General features: G+C 42.5%; 1 protein-coding gene across 3 annotated transcripts in view; it reads left to right on the top strand.

Moving 5' to 3' along the window:
- mta2 (metastasis associated 1 family, member 2) overlaps window positions 1-14314 on the top strand; it is a 34535-nt gene extending 20221 nt beyond the window's left edge. The window contains exons 4-19 of one of the 3 annotated variants that reach the window (XM_028564001.1): window positions 4216-4333; window positions 5322-5385; window positions 5837-5954; window positions 6516-6618; window positions 7249-7348; window positions 8294-8482; window positions 9621-9695; window positions 9800-9858; window positions 9958-10058; window positions 10900-11093; window positions 11277-11505; window positions 11776-11865; window positions 11947-12065; window positions 12715-12857; window positions 13015-13069; window positions 14149-14235. In XM_028564001.1, coding sequence (XP_028419802.1) covers window positions 4216-4333; window positions 5322-5385; window positions 5837-5954; window positions 6516-6618; window positions 7249-7348; window positions 8294-8482; window positions 9621-9695; window positions 9800-9858; window positions 9958-10058; window positions 10900-11093; window positions 11277-11505; window positions 11776-11865; window positions 11947-12065; window positions 12715-12857; window positions 13015-13024 — 1712 coding nt within the window. In that variant the 3' untranslated portion in view covers window positions 13025-13069; window positions 14149-14235. Of the gene's footprint in view, window positions 1-4215; window positions 4334-5321; window positions 5386-5836; window positions 5955-6515; window positions 6619-7248; window positions 7349-8293; window positions 8483-9620; window positions 9696-9799; window positions 9859-9957; window positions 10059-10899; window positions 11094-11276; window positions 11506-11775; window positions 11866-11946; window positions 12066-12714; window positions 12858-13014; window positions 13070-14148 lie in introns of all 3 variants that reach the window. The other 2 variants (XM_028563999.1, XM_028564000.1) reach the window with 2 other exon arrangements.
- Window positions 14315-15456: the final 1142 nt, after the last annotated feature.

Raw genomic sequence — 15456 nt, 5'->3', positions numbered from 1 at the left:
AGTGATCACAGAGACAGAATTATTGCCGCCGCTGCTTCAGAATTTTATGAAATGTCATGAAGTGGCAATTATACGAGTCTGCGGAGCTGTCGGCAGCCGGCCGCTCTCTTTCTCCACTTTGAGGAGATGCAACTGGAGCAGTGACAGGACGTCAATCTTTCGCAAAGTTAAATAAACAACAGCGCGAGTACAGTATTTTCTCCTCAGGCCGAGTGACAAATGGGGATGAAAGCCTCGGCGGCTGCGTTCCCATAGAAACCGTGCTCACACACCTGTGAAATGTGACAGCTCTAGTCATCTAACCTACCTGTGCTGATCTGATGGGATGTCAAGGCGGTCGGAAATCAGCAAACTTTCTGTTAACCCTTACCCCCCCCCACACACACACACACACACACACACACACACACACACACACAACACACACACTGCTGAAAACCAAACTTGAGGAAAAACTGAATATATAGTTTTTAGACACACAAGAGCATGCTCTTGTGTGGTTTGGCCCATTGTGATCCTGTGACAGTGATGAAGAAGTGTACCAGCTCCTTCTCTCTGCTGCTGCTCATTTGTACTAAGCCTTGCTGTATCTGCCTCACTTTTCCATCACTGCTCCCCTCCTCTTCCTCCTTATTACACACACACACACACACACACACACACACACACACACACACACACACACATAATTTCTTTGTGCAGAACAAAAGGCCCTTGATCTGTCTCCGAGGGCCACAGCACCAAACGGGTTAATTTTGACTTGCCTTGTGTCTTTGTCAGAGCAAAGAAAGTGTGTGTGTGTGTGTGTGTGTGTGTGTGTGTGTGTAGGGAGTTGGGGATACATGTTGGGGGGGATGGGCGCCTCAGGTTTGGTACACAGGGTTTCCTACTTTGTCTGGCAGGGACTAGCCGGACAGGAGGGGGGAGGGGGGTTGAGAGGTTAACAGAAAAGGGGTGTGGCTTAAAGTACCGTCCCTCTCGCTCACTATCTCTCTCGGTGTCTCCCCCCTCTCCCTTGCCCCTCGCTGACAGGGTTTCCTGTGGCTGAGTGCAGGGGCGGAGTCCACGGAGATGGAGCGATATAGTCCCTCCCCTCCAGCTTGCAACAAATTACTCACCCGCCTGAAATTAGGAATGCGCAATCTAGTGGCTGAACAAAAAAAATGAAATCTAGTGGCTACACACACACACTTAAACACACACACACACACATAGCTGCCTATGGCTTCATTTTTTCATGTATCCTACTGGCAGGAAATATGGGTGTCACATGGGTTTTGTCATGTGAAACAATCACATTGTTTTACAGTAAGTCCATTAATAACTGTGCATTGTAGTGGATGGCAGAAATCAAGTACACATTTTAAATTCTTACATTTGTTATAGATGTCTTAATTCAAGAAATCTTACCATTGAGCAAACGGGACCATTTTTCTCTAACCTTTAATCTCTTATAAAGGGCTTTACAGGGGATTAACAAAATATTAACTGCTGCAATAGAAAGCAAGTGTGATAAAAGCAAAGTAAGATATTAACTCAGAGGACTGAAACCGTAAAAGGTCATTATATGATAGTATGTCTATAAACATAGTAGCCTGAGGTATAAGATCGTTTTCAGACAACAGTACTGCTTGGCAAAAAGGCAGCTTACCTATTAAAGTCAAAATGAATCTTTAACGGCTGACACATTGATGTCATCTTACGCAATATATTGCCATATTGCCCATCCAAAACAATTGTCACAAGGCCTATAGTGATTTACTACTTTTGTTGGACTATATATTGTCATTTTAAGACCATTTTATACCACTGATATAAGGATAATATAATGAAATGAATTAATTTTTTAATTCGGACATTATAACTGGAATGTGAAAAATAAATAAAACCACACAACCAAATGAGAATAGTTGGTCCACCTTAAAGGTCAGTCTAAGCTGAAGTTGTTGCTAACTAAGGGGCTAACCCCCTCACCAGGTGGCAGCAACACACAGGAACTTGGCTTGGGTCTTGAGAAGCTGTAGCATTAATTCACCAACAAAGAGCCTAAACTGTGCACACACGGCACCGCTGCGCTCACAGCTGGAACAGCGCTACCAGAAATGACAGCAAAATGTGTCTCGGCATCGTTTTTTTTTTTCGTTTTTTTTTCTGTTCATCACTGTGAAAACACTCAAGTCTTATAATGGTTGATAAGAGAGTTGTAAAATCCCAGCTCATAGTGTTTTTGAGAATTCTTAGAAGCCTTCAAAATAATGTATCCATTTTCTCAAACTGGACTTCACGGCTCATATTTTGTTGTCTCACCTGCAACTGACACCCCCTTCCTTACACAGCCCCATGTGTTTCTGTAACACGGCTGTTTTTGGTCTGAATATATCTGGTAATATCCGGTAAAGGAAGGCTCACAACTCTCAACAATTCATTGATAACTCTTGGCCCTTATCACACCCCATCAGTTCACACACTGAAAGATAAAGGTATGACATGGTACCATCATCTCTGTGAGAGACCGAAAAAGGAAGTGAAAAGAGCGCAAAAGAGATGAATGGCGAACTAAGCAAAACAGTGGCAGGATCCACATTTCATTCCAAAAATCAGCAGAGCAGAAGTTTGACAGTAGTGACTACTGTGACCTACAAAGCTGCTCAGGGCCTATCGGCCACCAGGGGCCACTCTATTGGCGCTTACTCACTGCTAGTACCAACTCGACTGCCCCGTCCTCCATTTTCCAAATTGCAGATTTAGTACCGCATCATGCGTGAGGCGAGCAGGGCTGGTCGTCATAGCGATGCCAAAGGAAATTGCCATGACCTAACGCAGCACGCGCACAGAACGTGGAAGGTGTGTCGTTTTTGACTTGGCATGTTTCCACAGACAGAAGACAAATTTTGTTTCAAAAGAAGCTGGAGGCAGCAAAAAAAAACCCACTGCTGGCTAAACTATTAAAAAAATGGCGGGTTAGTTCAGGACACCCCCGTCTGTCACTAGCAATGATGACACAGTGATAAGTGACGATTCTCTCAATAACTTAACTGCCTGGCTTTTTAAAAAAAGTTCCTATCATATGGATGTATTTTAAGACAGTTTTATTTTCTTTAACCATGCAAGTAAGCAAATAAAGTCTGAAGCAGCGCAAATGGGGAGATGTGAAGATGTCCAGCCAAATAAATAAGATATGAATGCGTCTTACGCAGCCTGGCGGAGGAGTAAACGACGCTGTGGAGAGAAATAGCCTAGATAGCAACTGATTTAAAAACGGGAATAATAAAAACAAACGTTTTCATTTTCACTTTTACCGGAGGCTGTATTACCGAGGGTCAGCGGCGCTGCGCCCGGGCTCTGCATCACCGGAGCCGGCTTGGATCAGCGGTGCCCCATATATACGGTATCTACGGCAACCAAACTTTACTGGTGAGACAAACGTGTGACGGTCAGGAAGACGTTTTGGCGGGGGGGAAACTGATCAGAAAATGTAACGGAACATTATAGAAATGTAGTAGAAAGTATAGATAATTGCTGCAAAATGTAACAAAGTAAAAGTCAAAAGTAGGCTATGCACTATTGAGTCTACTTAAGTAAAGTACAGATACGTGAAAAATTTACTTAAGTACAGTTAGGACAAATTTGTACTTTGTTACATTCTACCACTGCATTTTGGCCCTATAAATAGCGATCAATCACCAAATAACGCAGGATTTAATCAGTTTAATTGCTGATGTAAATTGCAGTGTTAGTGTTTTTTTTGCATAATATGATTTCTTTTTCAACAAATGATCAGAAATACATTACAGTACAAAACTATCATTGTAAACAACTGTAGAATTAAATAAAATGCAGTAAGCAATCATTTGGAGCAAATTGTCATCACTCAAATGTGCGTAAGAATGCTTTTCAGTGTTCATAGATTTTGTTCTTAGCTAAGAACAAATCCAAGTTAAGAAAACATTAGTGAATGCCAGAATCTTCGTAAAAAGTTCGTAAGAAGGGTTTAAGAACACATTTCTTCGTAAGAAGGGTTGGTGAATGAGGCCCAATGGTTTTTCTTCTTCTTGTTACCCTGACCCCAAAGGTCGCAGGTCAGTGTTTTAGACCTCTAAGCCAGCTGGATGAATTGGTATCCTGTACGTCCTCCTTTCAGTTTGAGACCGTGTATGATGCTTGTCATGTCAGTAGAAAAACAGTGCTGATGCTGCTGATGTGTTTGTCTTGTAGGAGAATTTGAGGAGGAGTCGAAGCAGCCGACGCCGTCTGAACAACAGAAACACCAGCTCAAACACAGAGAACTCTTCCTGTCTCGACAGTTTGAATCTCTACCTGCTACTCACATACGGTACGTGTTTGCTAACAGGAGTGACTGACAGTCGCAGTTGAGTTTGAATCCAGACTCCCGCCATTAACAGTCGGGACTGATTAGCCGAGTAAATGCTCCTTGCTTCAGCCGTTCTCAGCTGTTAGGCAGTGATGTTTCCTGTCCCTGAACAGGCCATCCCCATTTGAGTTCCTTTTCAGAACGAGTTGTTGCACATCCTCTTCAGCTGTTGATGAATGAATATTCAAGTGATACTACGGTATAGTGACAGTGGGCACACCACATATTGGACTCTGTCACCTTCTCATCCTATCACCACTGTTGCCTTACACCAACAGCAGCTGCAGTAGCAACAGATGGCAATAGTATTTCCATTATTATTTTCATATTCATGATAAGGTTATATGATATGTTCTTGCACTGTGAGCACTTGACTCTGTTCCTGAGCAGCGCACTTAGATTATTGAGATTCTCTCAGAATCAATGTTTGGATTGTAAGATTTTTATTTTATTTTTTTTTATAAATGTGTCCCTTTTAACAAAACAAACATGCATCCACCTTTTTAATCAGAAAAAAAATTTGATGTGTATCAAATTTTAAAAACAAAATGATGCAAATTGACATAGAAGTAGTTTAATTGAAATCTGACTGAACACTGGCTGTCTCAAAAACAGTCACAAACTTTTAGCAGCACTTGTTGAGCAGCACTACTAGCAGGTATTAACTCCTTACACACATCCTATCTCAACTTTGTTGTTAAAGTTGTAAAAAAATGTTTTGGAAATGCAAGGATGAGCACCACTAACATTTGCCTCTAAACAGTAATTGTATTGGTTTCCAGCAAGTTAACTTTATTTCTAAATACTGAGCATGTCCATTTATACAGTAAGCTATCATGATATTGTGGCAATGAGTTTTGTATTCTAATTGGCTGTGATGTTATAGTATTGCAGGCTGTAGACAATCTGTACATCTTTGTCTTAGACGTGGTCCTTTCTGTCTCCCCAGGGGGAAATGTAACGTCACCCTCCTCAATGAAACAGACGTCTTGGCCGGGTACCTCGAGAAAGAGGTAAGACACAATCTGTTCATTTATCATCGGCGGATTACTTTGGCACCCATTTCAGTCAGTAGGGAGTTGGGCTGGGAACCGGAGGGTCGCTGGTTCAAGTCCCCATACGGACCAAAGTATGGTGGTGCACTGGTAGCTGGAGAGGTGCCAGGTCACCTCCCGGGCACTGCCAAGGTGCTCTTGTGCAAGGCACCAAACCCCCAACTGCTCGGGGCCATGCTCCATTAGTGCATTTATGGATACTGAGCAAGTGTGCGTAATTCAGGTGTAATGTGTGTAATAACAACAGAGTGAAAACATTGTAATTTCCCCTTGCGGGATTAATAAAGTATACATTATTATTATTTATTCTTGATTTTTTGTTTTTTTGTTTCCACATTACAAAAAGAAAGATGCAGTGAATGAATTGTTGGAACAAAGAAGCTGGAATCTTTTTCTGTCTTCTTTCCAGGACTGTTTCTTCTACTCGTTGGTGTTTGACCCCGTCCAGAAGACCCTACTGGCGGACCAGGGTGAGATCCGCGTGGGCTCTAAGTACCAGGCGGAGATCCCCGACAAGCTAGCTGAGGGTGAGCAGCACTTTTAAAGTTGGAGATACCAGGCAAACGTTTCCTGAATGCATGAACCGATCATTTTTAAGAAAAAAAAAAAAAAAGAAGGTTACTAAATAGTCAGCGACATTAAATACCTGCTTGTTTATTGCTAAGGCCATATGGTCAACATTAAATTATTTAATAATATAGTAATAACTATAACTTATAACAATAAAGTATTTCACTAGTAAATTGCTGTTTGAACGACAAAAACAACCACCAGATGGGAAAAGGGTATTTTACAATAACTTTGAATGCACCGCAAGGCTACCAGTTTCAAGTGAACGTATTGGCACCGGGTCTCGGTACCCAACCCTAGTTATAAGTTATACATTTTTTTAAATCATTTAATTTTGACCATATGGCCTAAGCAATCAACAAGCTGTTTTCAAATGTTGCCGACTGTTGTGTTTTTTTTTTTTTTTTTTTTTTTTTTTAAAAGTCTGTTTAGGTTTAAGTATCGGAAAAAATCCAACAATATTCAACCCTAGTGAAAGTTCCCCTTCCTGAGTTGAACCCAGTTCCTCCCCGTCTCAGGTGAATCAGACAACCGGATCCAGGAGAAGCTGGAGACCAAGGTGTGGGACCCCAACAACCAGCTCAAAGACCCTCAGATTGACCAGTTCCTGGTGGTGGCGAGGTAACACTCCCCTGCCATCTGTCACTCAGTTGCATCATCCTCACCAAATCCTGTTGCCATGACGACTTCTGACTCTGCCAGCCATAGGACAGCTTTTCTAGAGGAAATGTGTGAATTGGCATTAAATTTGATAATCTCATGGGAAAATAAATATTTTTTTCCCTGGCTGATACATGTAACATCCGTTGTTTGCAGGAGCTTAAGATTGTAAAAGTGTAGTGTTATGAGACTGAGGTCAGCAGCATATCAGTGGCTGATGTCATGCAGACGTCTCCTCTGGGCATATCAACATATATTCTTTTCAATTCAGGGTATATACACATTTTGTATAACATATGCCAAAAATGCATAGAAATATACATTTAACACTGGATTAGAAATGGAATGATGATACTACACTAGTGTCTGGAGGTACAGCTGTGTGTTTTTAAAGGAAATCTATAGTTAAGTTTGCTTTTGGAGGGAATCGCCCTGCTGCCCATAAATTGTTCCATGAGCCAAACACTCCCTCTAGTGTTTGTTTAATGAACATTCAGCACTACACACATTACCTCATAAACGGTACTAATGCAAATGTAGAACAGACAGATCAGTGATAGTAACCACTATGTATATTTTTTTTCTTTTCAGAGCTGTGGGGACCTTTGCTCGGGCCCTGGACTGCAGCAGCTCCATCCGCCAGCCCAGCCTCCATATGAGTGCAGCTGCTGCCTCCAGAGACATCACACTGGTGAGAGTGTGTGTGTGTGTGTGTGTGTGTGTGTGTGTGTGTGTGTGTGTGTGTGTGTGTGTGTGTGTGTGTGTGTGTGTGTGTGTGTGTGTGTGTGTGTGTGTGTGTGTGTGTGTGTGTGTGTGTGTGTGTGTGTGTGTGTGAGAGAGAGAGATCTCCCAAGGACTCCAAAAGCCCCTTGTTATTTGGCTGTACAGAATTTCGTTAATCGCTAATTTTATTGCAAGTACAATATTAACCGAGGCACATGCTGAATTAGCTGATCTTGTGCCTAGGGCTGGGCAGGATGACAATTTAAAACAATTTATAATAAGTTTTGTCATATCAGTCAGCAGCTTATGTGATGGTGGGGGGGGGGGGGAGCATATAGTAATGTTATGGTTTGTTGCTGTGGCGTTTGCCTTTTTCCAGTGGATGGGTGTAATATGTCGTGTATCAGGTGATATGCTTAACTTCTTATCTTCATTGGGACAGGTTTATTTTTACTTTAATCGTACACATCGCCTGCCTGTTTCATGTCAAATTTCAAGAAGCCTAGTCCCTGTTTTGGGACAGTCTCATCCACTACAGTGCTTTAAGTAGCCAAAGTTTCTCACACCATCAACGTCTTGTTACCTGTTTATCAACAGCAGCTTTATTTGTGACTGTTGTGATGACATTTTCTGTGCCGGCATTAAAAAGTTTACTCAAAAGGAGTGCTTATCTCTTCTGTCCAAATAGCCGATTTCTGACTCTGATACAAAACGATGTCGTGTGTTTAGCCAACTCTACCAACCTATAGAAAGTGGGCTGTCTGTTCCTAAGCGAGCCATATGATTTGAATACAGGGACACGGGGTCCTCTGGCCACGATACAATGTATGTTTAATATATGGTGTCACACTGTGTATGGGATGATGAAGCACTAATGTACCATCGCTTGTCTCCACCTTCTCTCTGCTCTCAGTTCCATGCTATGGACACGTTGCAGAAGAACAACTATGACCTGGCCAAAGCCATGTCCACCCTGGTTCCTCAGGGGGGGCCGGTGCTCTGCCGTGATGAGATGGAGGAGTGGAGCGCCTCAGAGGCAATGCTGTTTGAGGAGGCTCTGGAGAAGTATGGCAAAGACTTCAACGACATCCGCCAGGACTTTGTAAGTTCTTCTTCTCTGCTGTCTCTTTAACCCCACACACACACACACATAAATATGTATATATAGATATAGATATATATATCTATAGATATAGATAGATAGATAGATAGATAGATAGATAGATAGATAGATAGATATATATATATATATATATATATATATATATATATATATATATATATATATATATATATATATATATATATATATATATATATATATATATATATAGAGAGAGAGAGACACAGTATATTAAGGCTGTCAACCAATTAGTCAAATTATTTTATTCTTAGTTAACTGGCTTTTAATCACAATTCTTTTTCTGTTGTAAATATACTTTACAAGGGATATTTTTCAAGTTTTTAATGCTCATTTGGTATTTGTGACTCCACATACTCAGTTGGTAATTCAATTCACATGGATGGTACATGCAAATAACTTTGGTCTTGTGGAGAGAACCCTTTCTTTATCAATTTTTGCTCAATGAGCTTTGTTTCTTTTTTGGGTCTTGAGCTGCTTTTAATGATCATTGATTTAGATAAAAAACAAAGAGTAAGTTTAAAGCCTGTTACTCATAATGGGAAGTCTCTCTTTAGGTTAAGTGTGTGGCTCTTAAAAGAGCCTTTTATTTGTGGTTCAGGATCACTTTAGAGCCTCTCTAGAGCGTACACCACAGTCCTCCTCTTGGTGTGCTCGGTGTTGGGTAACGGCTTCACGGATCACGTTCTCCAGGAACAACTTCCAGCACACCGTGAGTCTCCTCGTAGATCAGACCGGAGATGCGCGGTTGGCGGGTTTGGTGATCCCCTGGATGTTATCACCGAGCACTTTAGGGTTTCTGCTAGCCGTCCACAACATTGATGCTGCATCGCTTTCTGATTTCCCAAACTACAGAGCGGCCCGAGGCCCAAATCTTAGAATGCATGTGCGTTCATCACGTGTCAAAAAAATGAGTGCCGCCGTTAGAAAGGGTTTCCATTTACTCGTTATTATTGCTTTTATTTTGACAGCCCTAATATATATGCTTGATGAGTAGTAAAATTCCAGGTATTCACTGTTGATACACACATTTTAAATTTAGTTGTAAACTTCAGTGTGATGTTCAATTGACTTGAACTGTATCTTTCCTCTCCCTCAGCTGCCCTGGAAGTCTCTAGCCAGCGTGGTCCAGTTCTACTACATGTGGAAGACTACAGACCGCTACATCCAACAGGTAGGACTACAGTAAGCCACAAAATACCCAAAGGCACTTTTTGGTTTGGGTTTGACTGCTTTCTTCACAAACCCATTTCCCATTCCCTGTTTTCTCTCTGTCAGAAACGACTAAAGGCAGCAGAGGCAGACAGCAAGCTGAAGCAGGTGTACATCCCCACCTAGTGAGTATTACTGTAAAGTGCTACACAAAGTACCTTCCTCGACTTAGAACTGCTGTCAGAGTAACTTCCTTTTCTCTCTCTCCACGTTCTCCTCACCAGCACCAAACCCAACCCCAACCAGATCATGGTGCCAGGCAGCAAGCCCGGTATGAACGGGGCAGCAGGCTTCCAGAAGGGACTCAGCTGTGAGAGCTGCCACAGTAAGTACTACAGATCACCTGATTTTTATTTTTTTTTTTTTTTTTTTTTTTTTTTTTTAAAGGGCCAATACCAATTATTAGTAATTAAGACCAATAACCGCAGTAAAAATTAAAGTCTTTGTATCAAAGTTTAGAATAACACAAAACTTAGTTTAAATGCCTTTTAAGGGTATGTTTAATGAAATCTGCATAAGAGAACTTTCATGCACTTTTAGATATTTTCTTTAGTGCATCCATCAAGTAAGAGAGCGAATTCTCTGGTCAGTGAAGTGTATGAACTACGCTGCAGTCTCTACTAACGGTGACAGTCAGAGTGACTGCTCACTCGTATGAACCATCTGAACTCCGGTGGACCGCCGATACCAGTTTGACCCGGGTCACTGTGTTGGTCTGTATGTGCTATGTATTGAGATCACCTTTTTGTTTTATCAAGGGAGCTGAAACATTGCAATTTGTGAGGGGGGAAAAAAGCGCAGACACGTGACAATAAATTCAATTTTATTTATATTATCAAATCATAACAAGAGTTATCTCAAGACACTTTACAGATAGAGTAGGTCTAGACCACGCTCTATAATTTACAAAGACCCAACAATTCCAGTAATTCCCCCAAGAGCAAGCATTTAGTGCGACAGTGGCGAGGAAAAACTCTCTTTTAGGGAGAAACCTGGGACAGACCCAGGCTCTTGGCGGTGCCGGTTGGGGGTGTGATGAACAGTGGCATTAATAGACACCATAAAGATAATCAAAGAAAGGAAGGCTAATATTTAGCTGGATTAGTTTTCTCTCTATTGTCTTGGGTTATTGCTGTCTGTAACTTTTGACTGTTTGATCTGTTTAGTTCAGCCTGCTGAGATGCCCTCTCCTAACACTGAATCTCCCTTCACCCACCCAGCGGCCCAGTCCCCCCAGTGGTATGCCTGGGGCCCTCCCAACATGCAGTGCAGACTGTGCGCCTCCTGCTGGATATACTGGAAGAAGTATGGAGGCCTGAAGACTCCCACACAGCTAGAGGGCGCCGCTAGAGCTGGCTCTGTAAGTCTCCTTCCTTACAGCCTCATCCAACCTTAAGCATTGTTTTTATATCAGTCAGAAGCGGTGCAGAAATCAGTCCTACTGTTGCAGTCTAAGACTTGAGTTCTAAATAAAAAACGAGCTGTTCAAACATTGTTTCCAAGAGTTGACCTCTCAGAATCCCGTGTCCTCCTCTCTGTGCAGGAGTCAGGCCCCCGCGGCCACATGACACGCCAGGAGGTCCAGGGCATGTCGCCGTTCACCCGCAACGAGGGTCGAGCCAAGCTGCTGGCCAAGAACCGCCAGACGTTCATCCTGCAGACCACCAAGCTGACCCGCATCGCTCGCAGGGTGTGTGAGGACATCCTGCAGCCTCACCGCGCTGCACGACGGCCCTACGCCTCCATCAACGCCAACGCCGTCAAGGCTGAGTGTATGTACACACACACACACACACATGCTCACTCTCGCTTTAGTTTCCTTAATAATGCATGTTATAAATGAAGTTAGACGCGATTTTATGTGGAACCATCATGTGTAAATTATTCATTCTGTCCTGTAAAGCCTATTTTTAAACAGCTGTTTAGTTAAGGTTCAGTCTTCAGTTACTATCAAATTTTTTTATTTACTCATGGTTTTAAATTAGCAAATTAAAAAAGAATATTGATCTAAACCACATTGTACATTTTTTTTTTTTTTTCAGGCATTATCAGGCTGCCCAAAGCCACGAAAACTCCTCTAAAGACCAAGTTGGTGCCTCGACAGTCCCTGGCCAACATAGTGAAGGAATTAGGTAAGAACACGTCATGTGCATCACTTCTGAATCCACCTTTTCCAGTGTGACTGGTTGTTGAGTGTTGCTGTGTCTCTGCAGCCATCTCCGCTCCTCTGAAACTGAAGGCGTCTAGAGGACCCCCGACACCCATCAACAGGAATCAGGCCAGCCAGCCCCGTGTGGGCCAAAGCCTGCTGGGAAAGCGAGGCTTCGAGAGTGTTAGTATTACACACACACACACACCATACCAGTAGTCTTTTTTTATTTTCCCTCTTTTCAGTGTCATTTCTTTTGTTTTGTTTTTTTCTTTCTCTGCGTACTGCCTTTACTTTGAACTTTTACTAGAAAAACTGGCCTTCAAACAAAAGGTACCTTTTTTGTTTTCTTTTGGCTCTTTTCTTCTTCTGGAGATGGTCCCTTCATGTGACAGCTTCCTGTGTTATGTATAAAAATGGGGGGGTGGTATTACATGCAGGAACGATCCTCTGCCAGAATCAAACTGGGACCATTGCGGCTACATGGTATGCGTCCTTACCACTAGGCCACCAGACACCCCAGCTCGAGTTACTTTAGATTTGTGACTTGCAAGAGCCTTCCTCTGCTTGTGGACATCATTACATACACAAACCTGAAGTCACAGTATAGCAGCTGAGTATGCTGATCTCTGCTTGCACCATCATGGTTTACTGTCTACATGCCAACATGTGATCCTCTAAATGTGTTGCTCCATTCAGCCTTAAAGAAACAAGTCAAACAACAACTACCCTGAGTCTGCCTGTCTTCTGAAATTCTGATACAAGTCTGATTACTTTCTGTTTGCCTTTTGAAAACCCCCTTGGTTGACATTGTTCGTTCATTGGTTTACAGGCTGCAGGGGTGCCCTACCCAGCCAATGGGAGGCCGTATACTTCAGGTATGAGGACCACCTCTCAGTCGGTCATCAAGCGGCAGAAGGTCAGCCAGGGGGAGGCCCCCAACCCCGTGGTGTTTGTGGCTACAAAGGACACCAGGTACATTCCACTGTTTTAGTCCCGACATTCAAATCCTAAGACGAAGCAACACGAGTAAGGTATGAAAAGTTCTAGGTTCAGCCACAAAAGCTAGCCCAATTATGTCCACCGAAGCAGCTTGTATATGTTGTTATTAATTCATGTGTCTGTTGGTCAGAGGTTGGTGAGTAAGGACGCCTGGAGAGAGAGGAACAACCATTGACAGGCTGCCTGTACGTGTCATTTAACACATAGTTGAATTGAATTGAAACATACTTGGCCGCATCAGTTGGGAAGTTAAATTTGGACTCAGAGTTCACTTAGTAGTTTTTTTACTACATGCCTTCATCAGCAGGTAGTTTGCTGATGGAAACATAATTTAGGTAAATTTACGTAGTCTCCTAGCTGTCACAGTGGATGAAGTTAAACTTATCATTATCACTGCGTTTCGTTGTCTTTGTACTTGCACAATGACAATAAAGTTGAATCTAATAATCTAATCTAATAAAGTAGGATGTAGGCCTGTAACAGTTATTACATCATTGTCTAATTGTCAATTTCTTTTTTTTTACGTAATTGCAGTTAAAAAAGGAAACCGCAATTACGTTGATGGTAATTGTTGATTTTGTTGAGATATGCCAAATATCGTAATATATAGTAATTATATAAGTAATTATTGGTTGGACTGTTGAGCTAAAGCTATGCTAGTTGGTGGCACTTGACCCCATACACGTTCATAGGAAGAAAAAATGAAAAGGGGGGAGGTGCAGTTTAAAAAAAATAAATAAAAAGAGGTGTGGTTTACTTCATAGGCTGTGTATTGGTGTTGGGTCACATAGCAGTGATATAACTAAAAGATGTATCCTAGGATTTATCCAAAACTTAAATTTGTTTAAAAATAAATAATAAAGAAGTAATAAATAAATATTTGTATTATTATTAGAGACAATTATATTGTTAAAGGACCACGCTGACTTATTGGGACTTTGTCTTATTCACCGTATCCCCCAGAGTTAGATAAGTCCATACATACCCTTCTCATCTCTGTGTGTGTTGTAACTCTGTCTGACACACCCACCGCTAGCCTAGCTTAGCACAGATCCTGGAGGTAACCGGCTCCATCTAGCCTAGCCTAGCTAGGCTAGTATGGACTTATCTAACTCTGGGGGATACGGGGAATAAGTCCCAATAAGCCGGCGTGTTCCTTTTAATCGCAATTATGTCTGAGACAATAAATTGTCCAGCAACATGTGGAATTGTTCCAGCTCTAGTAGGCCGTGTAAATGATCTGCCGGTGCTCTCTTCCAACCAGGGCTCTGAGGAAACATCTGACCCAGTCGGAGATGCGTCGGGCAGCCAGGAAACCTCATCTCCTGGTCCGGATCAAACTGCCGCCGCCGCCCCCCCGCTCCCTGGCCATGCCCCTGCTCCCCTCCAGCACCAGTGAACCCATCGTGCTGGAGGACTGAAGGGGGAGGGACACGGGGGGGGGGGGGTCTTTTAACAGGACATGGGGGTGGGGTGGGAGTCGGGGAGGGTCTGTGCTCAGGCCGTCACTTAACAGAGGCAGCACAGTATGCCATACCAGTAGTCTTTTATTTTCCCTCTTTTCAGTGTCATTTTTCTTTAATCCTCTGTTACTTCCCCAACGTTGATGTGTCCATCACACACTCACTCTCTCTCACACACACACACACACACACACACACACACACACACACACACACACACACACACACACTTAGATGACTGTACATTTCCCTCACACATCAACACACGACATAATGCATTGGGCTTTGTAGTATTTTATTCCAGATCCTGAATTATTTTTGCTCCCCTTTTCAATGCCGCCTGTTTTTAAATGTGTAATTTAAATCAAGATATTTCTCATCCTGAAACAACGGTGATAAAGCACACTTTGTTTTTCCTCCATGTCTCTATCTTTGTGTAAATATATGCACCACGTAAGGGGTAACACCCACAGTGTGTGAGGAGAACGGGAGGTGGAAATGGGAGACTGTTTGGGACAGCTGTAGCTGGCCGAAGGACTAATTTGATTAGAACGTTTTACTCGCCCTCCATTTCAGCAGGGAAAACTCTGTCTATTACTGACTGTGCTCATGTTCACTGGTAAAAGTTTAGGGAGACATGTTGACAGTGTAAACTGAAGAGCGTTCGCCGCCGTTTGACTGAGTCTGTACCTTGGCAACTTCTCAGAGCATCAGCCAGGAGCCAACACAGGCCAGTTCCAGGGTGGACCCATCCTGACCCCTCAAGTCCTTCACTAGAGGTTCTTTTACATCTGTACCTCAGTCCCTCGGCGTCAAAAATACTGAGTGAGCACAAAACAACTTGAGTACTGCGAAAGTCACTGTTGAGTGTGTAGCGACAGAATAAAAGTGTAGACAAAGGGGCGATGGAATGTAGAGTGTAGTCATTGTTTTATCACTCGTACAAAATCCAAAGTGCCACCCTGTTAGACGCTGCCTTCTAAGTATGTATGTAGCAACTAACCATTATTGTCTTCATAAATGAATCCGCTGATGGTCTTTTTAATATATATATTAATAAAAATAATGCTTATCACAATTCTCCAAAGCCCAGGGGGCATCTTCGAATC

The sequence above is a fragment of the Perca flavescens genome, chromosome 19, assembly GCF_004354835.1.
Source record: "Perca flavescens isolate YP-PL-M2 chromosome 19, PFLA_1.0, whole genome shotgun sequence".
Taxonomy (NCBI): Eukaryota; Metazoa; Chordata; class Actinopteri; order Perciformes; family Percidae; genus Perca; species Perca flavescens.
This window is presented reverse-complemented; position numbering and strand designations above follow the sequence as displayed.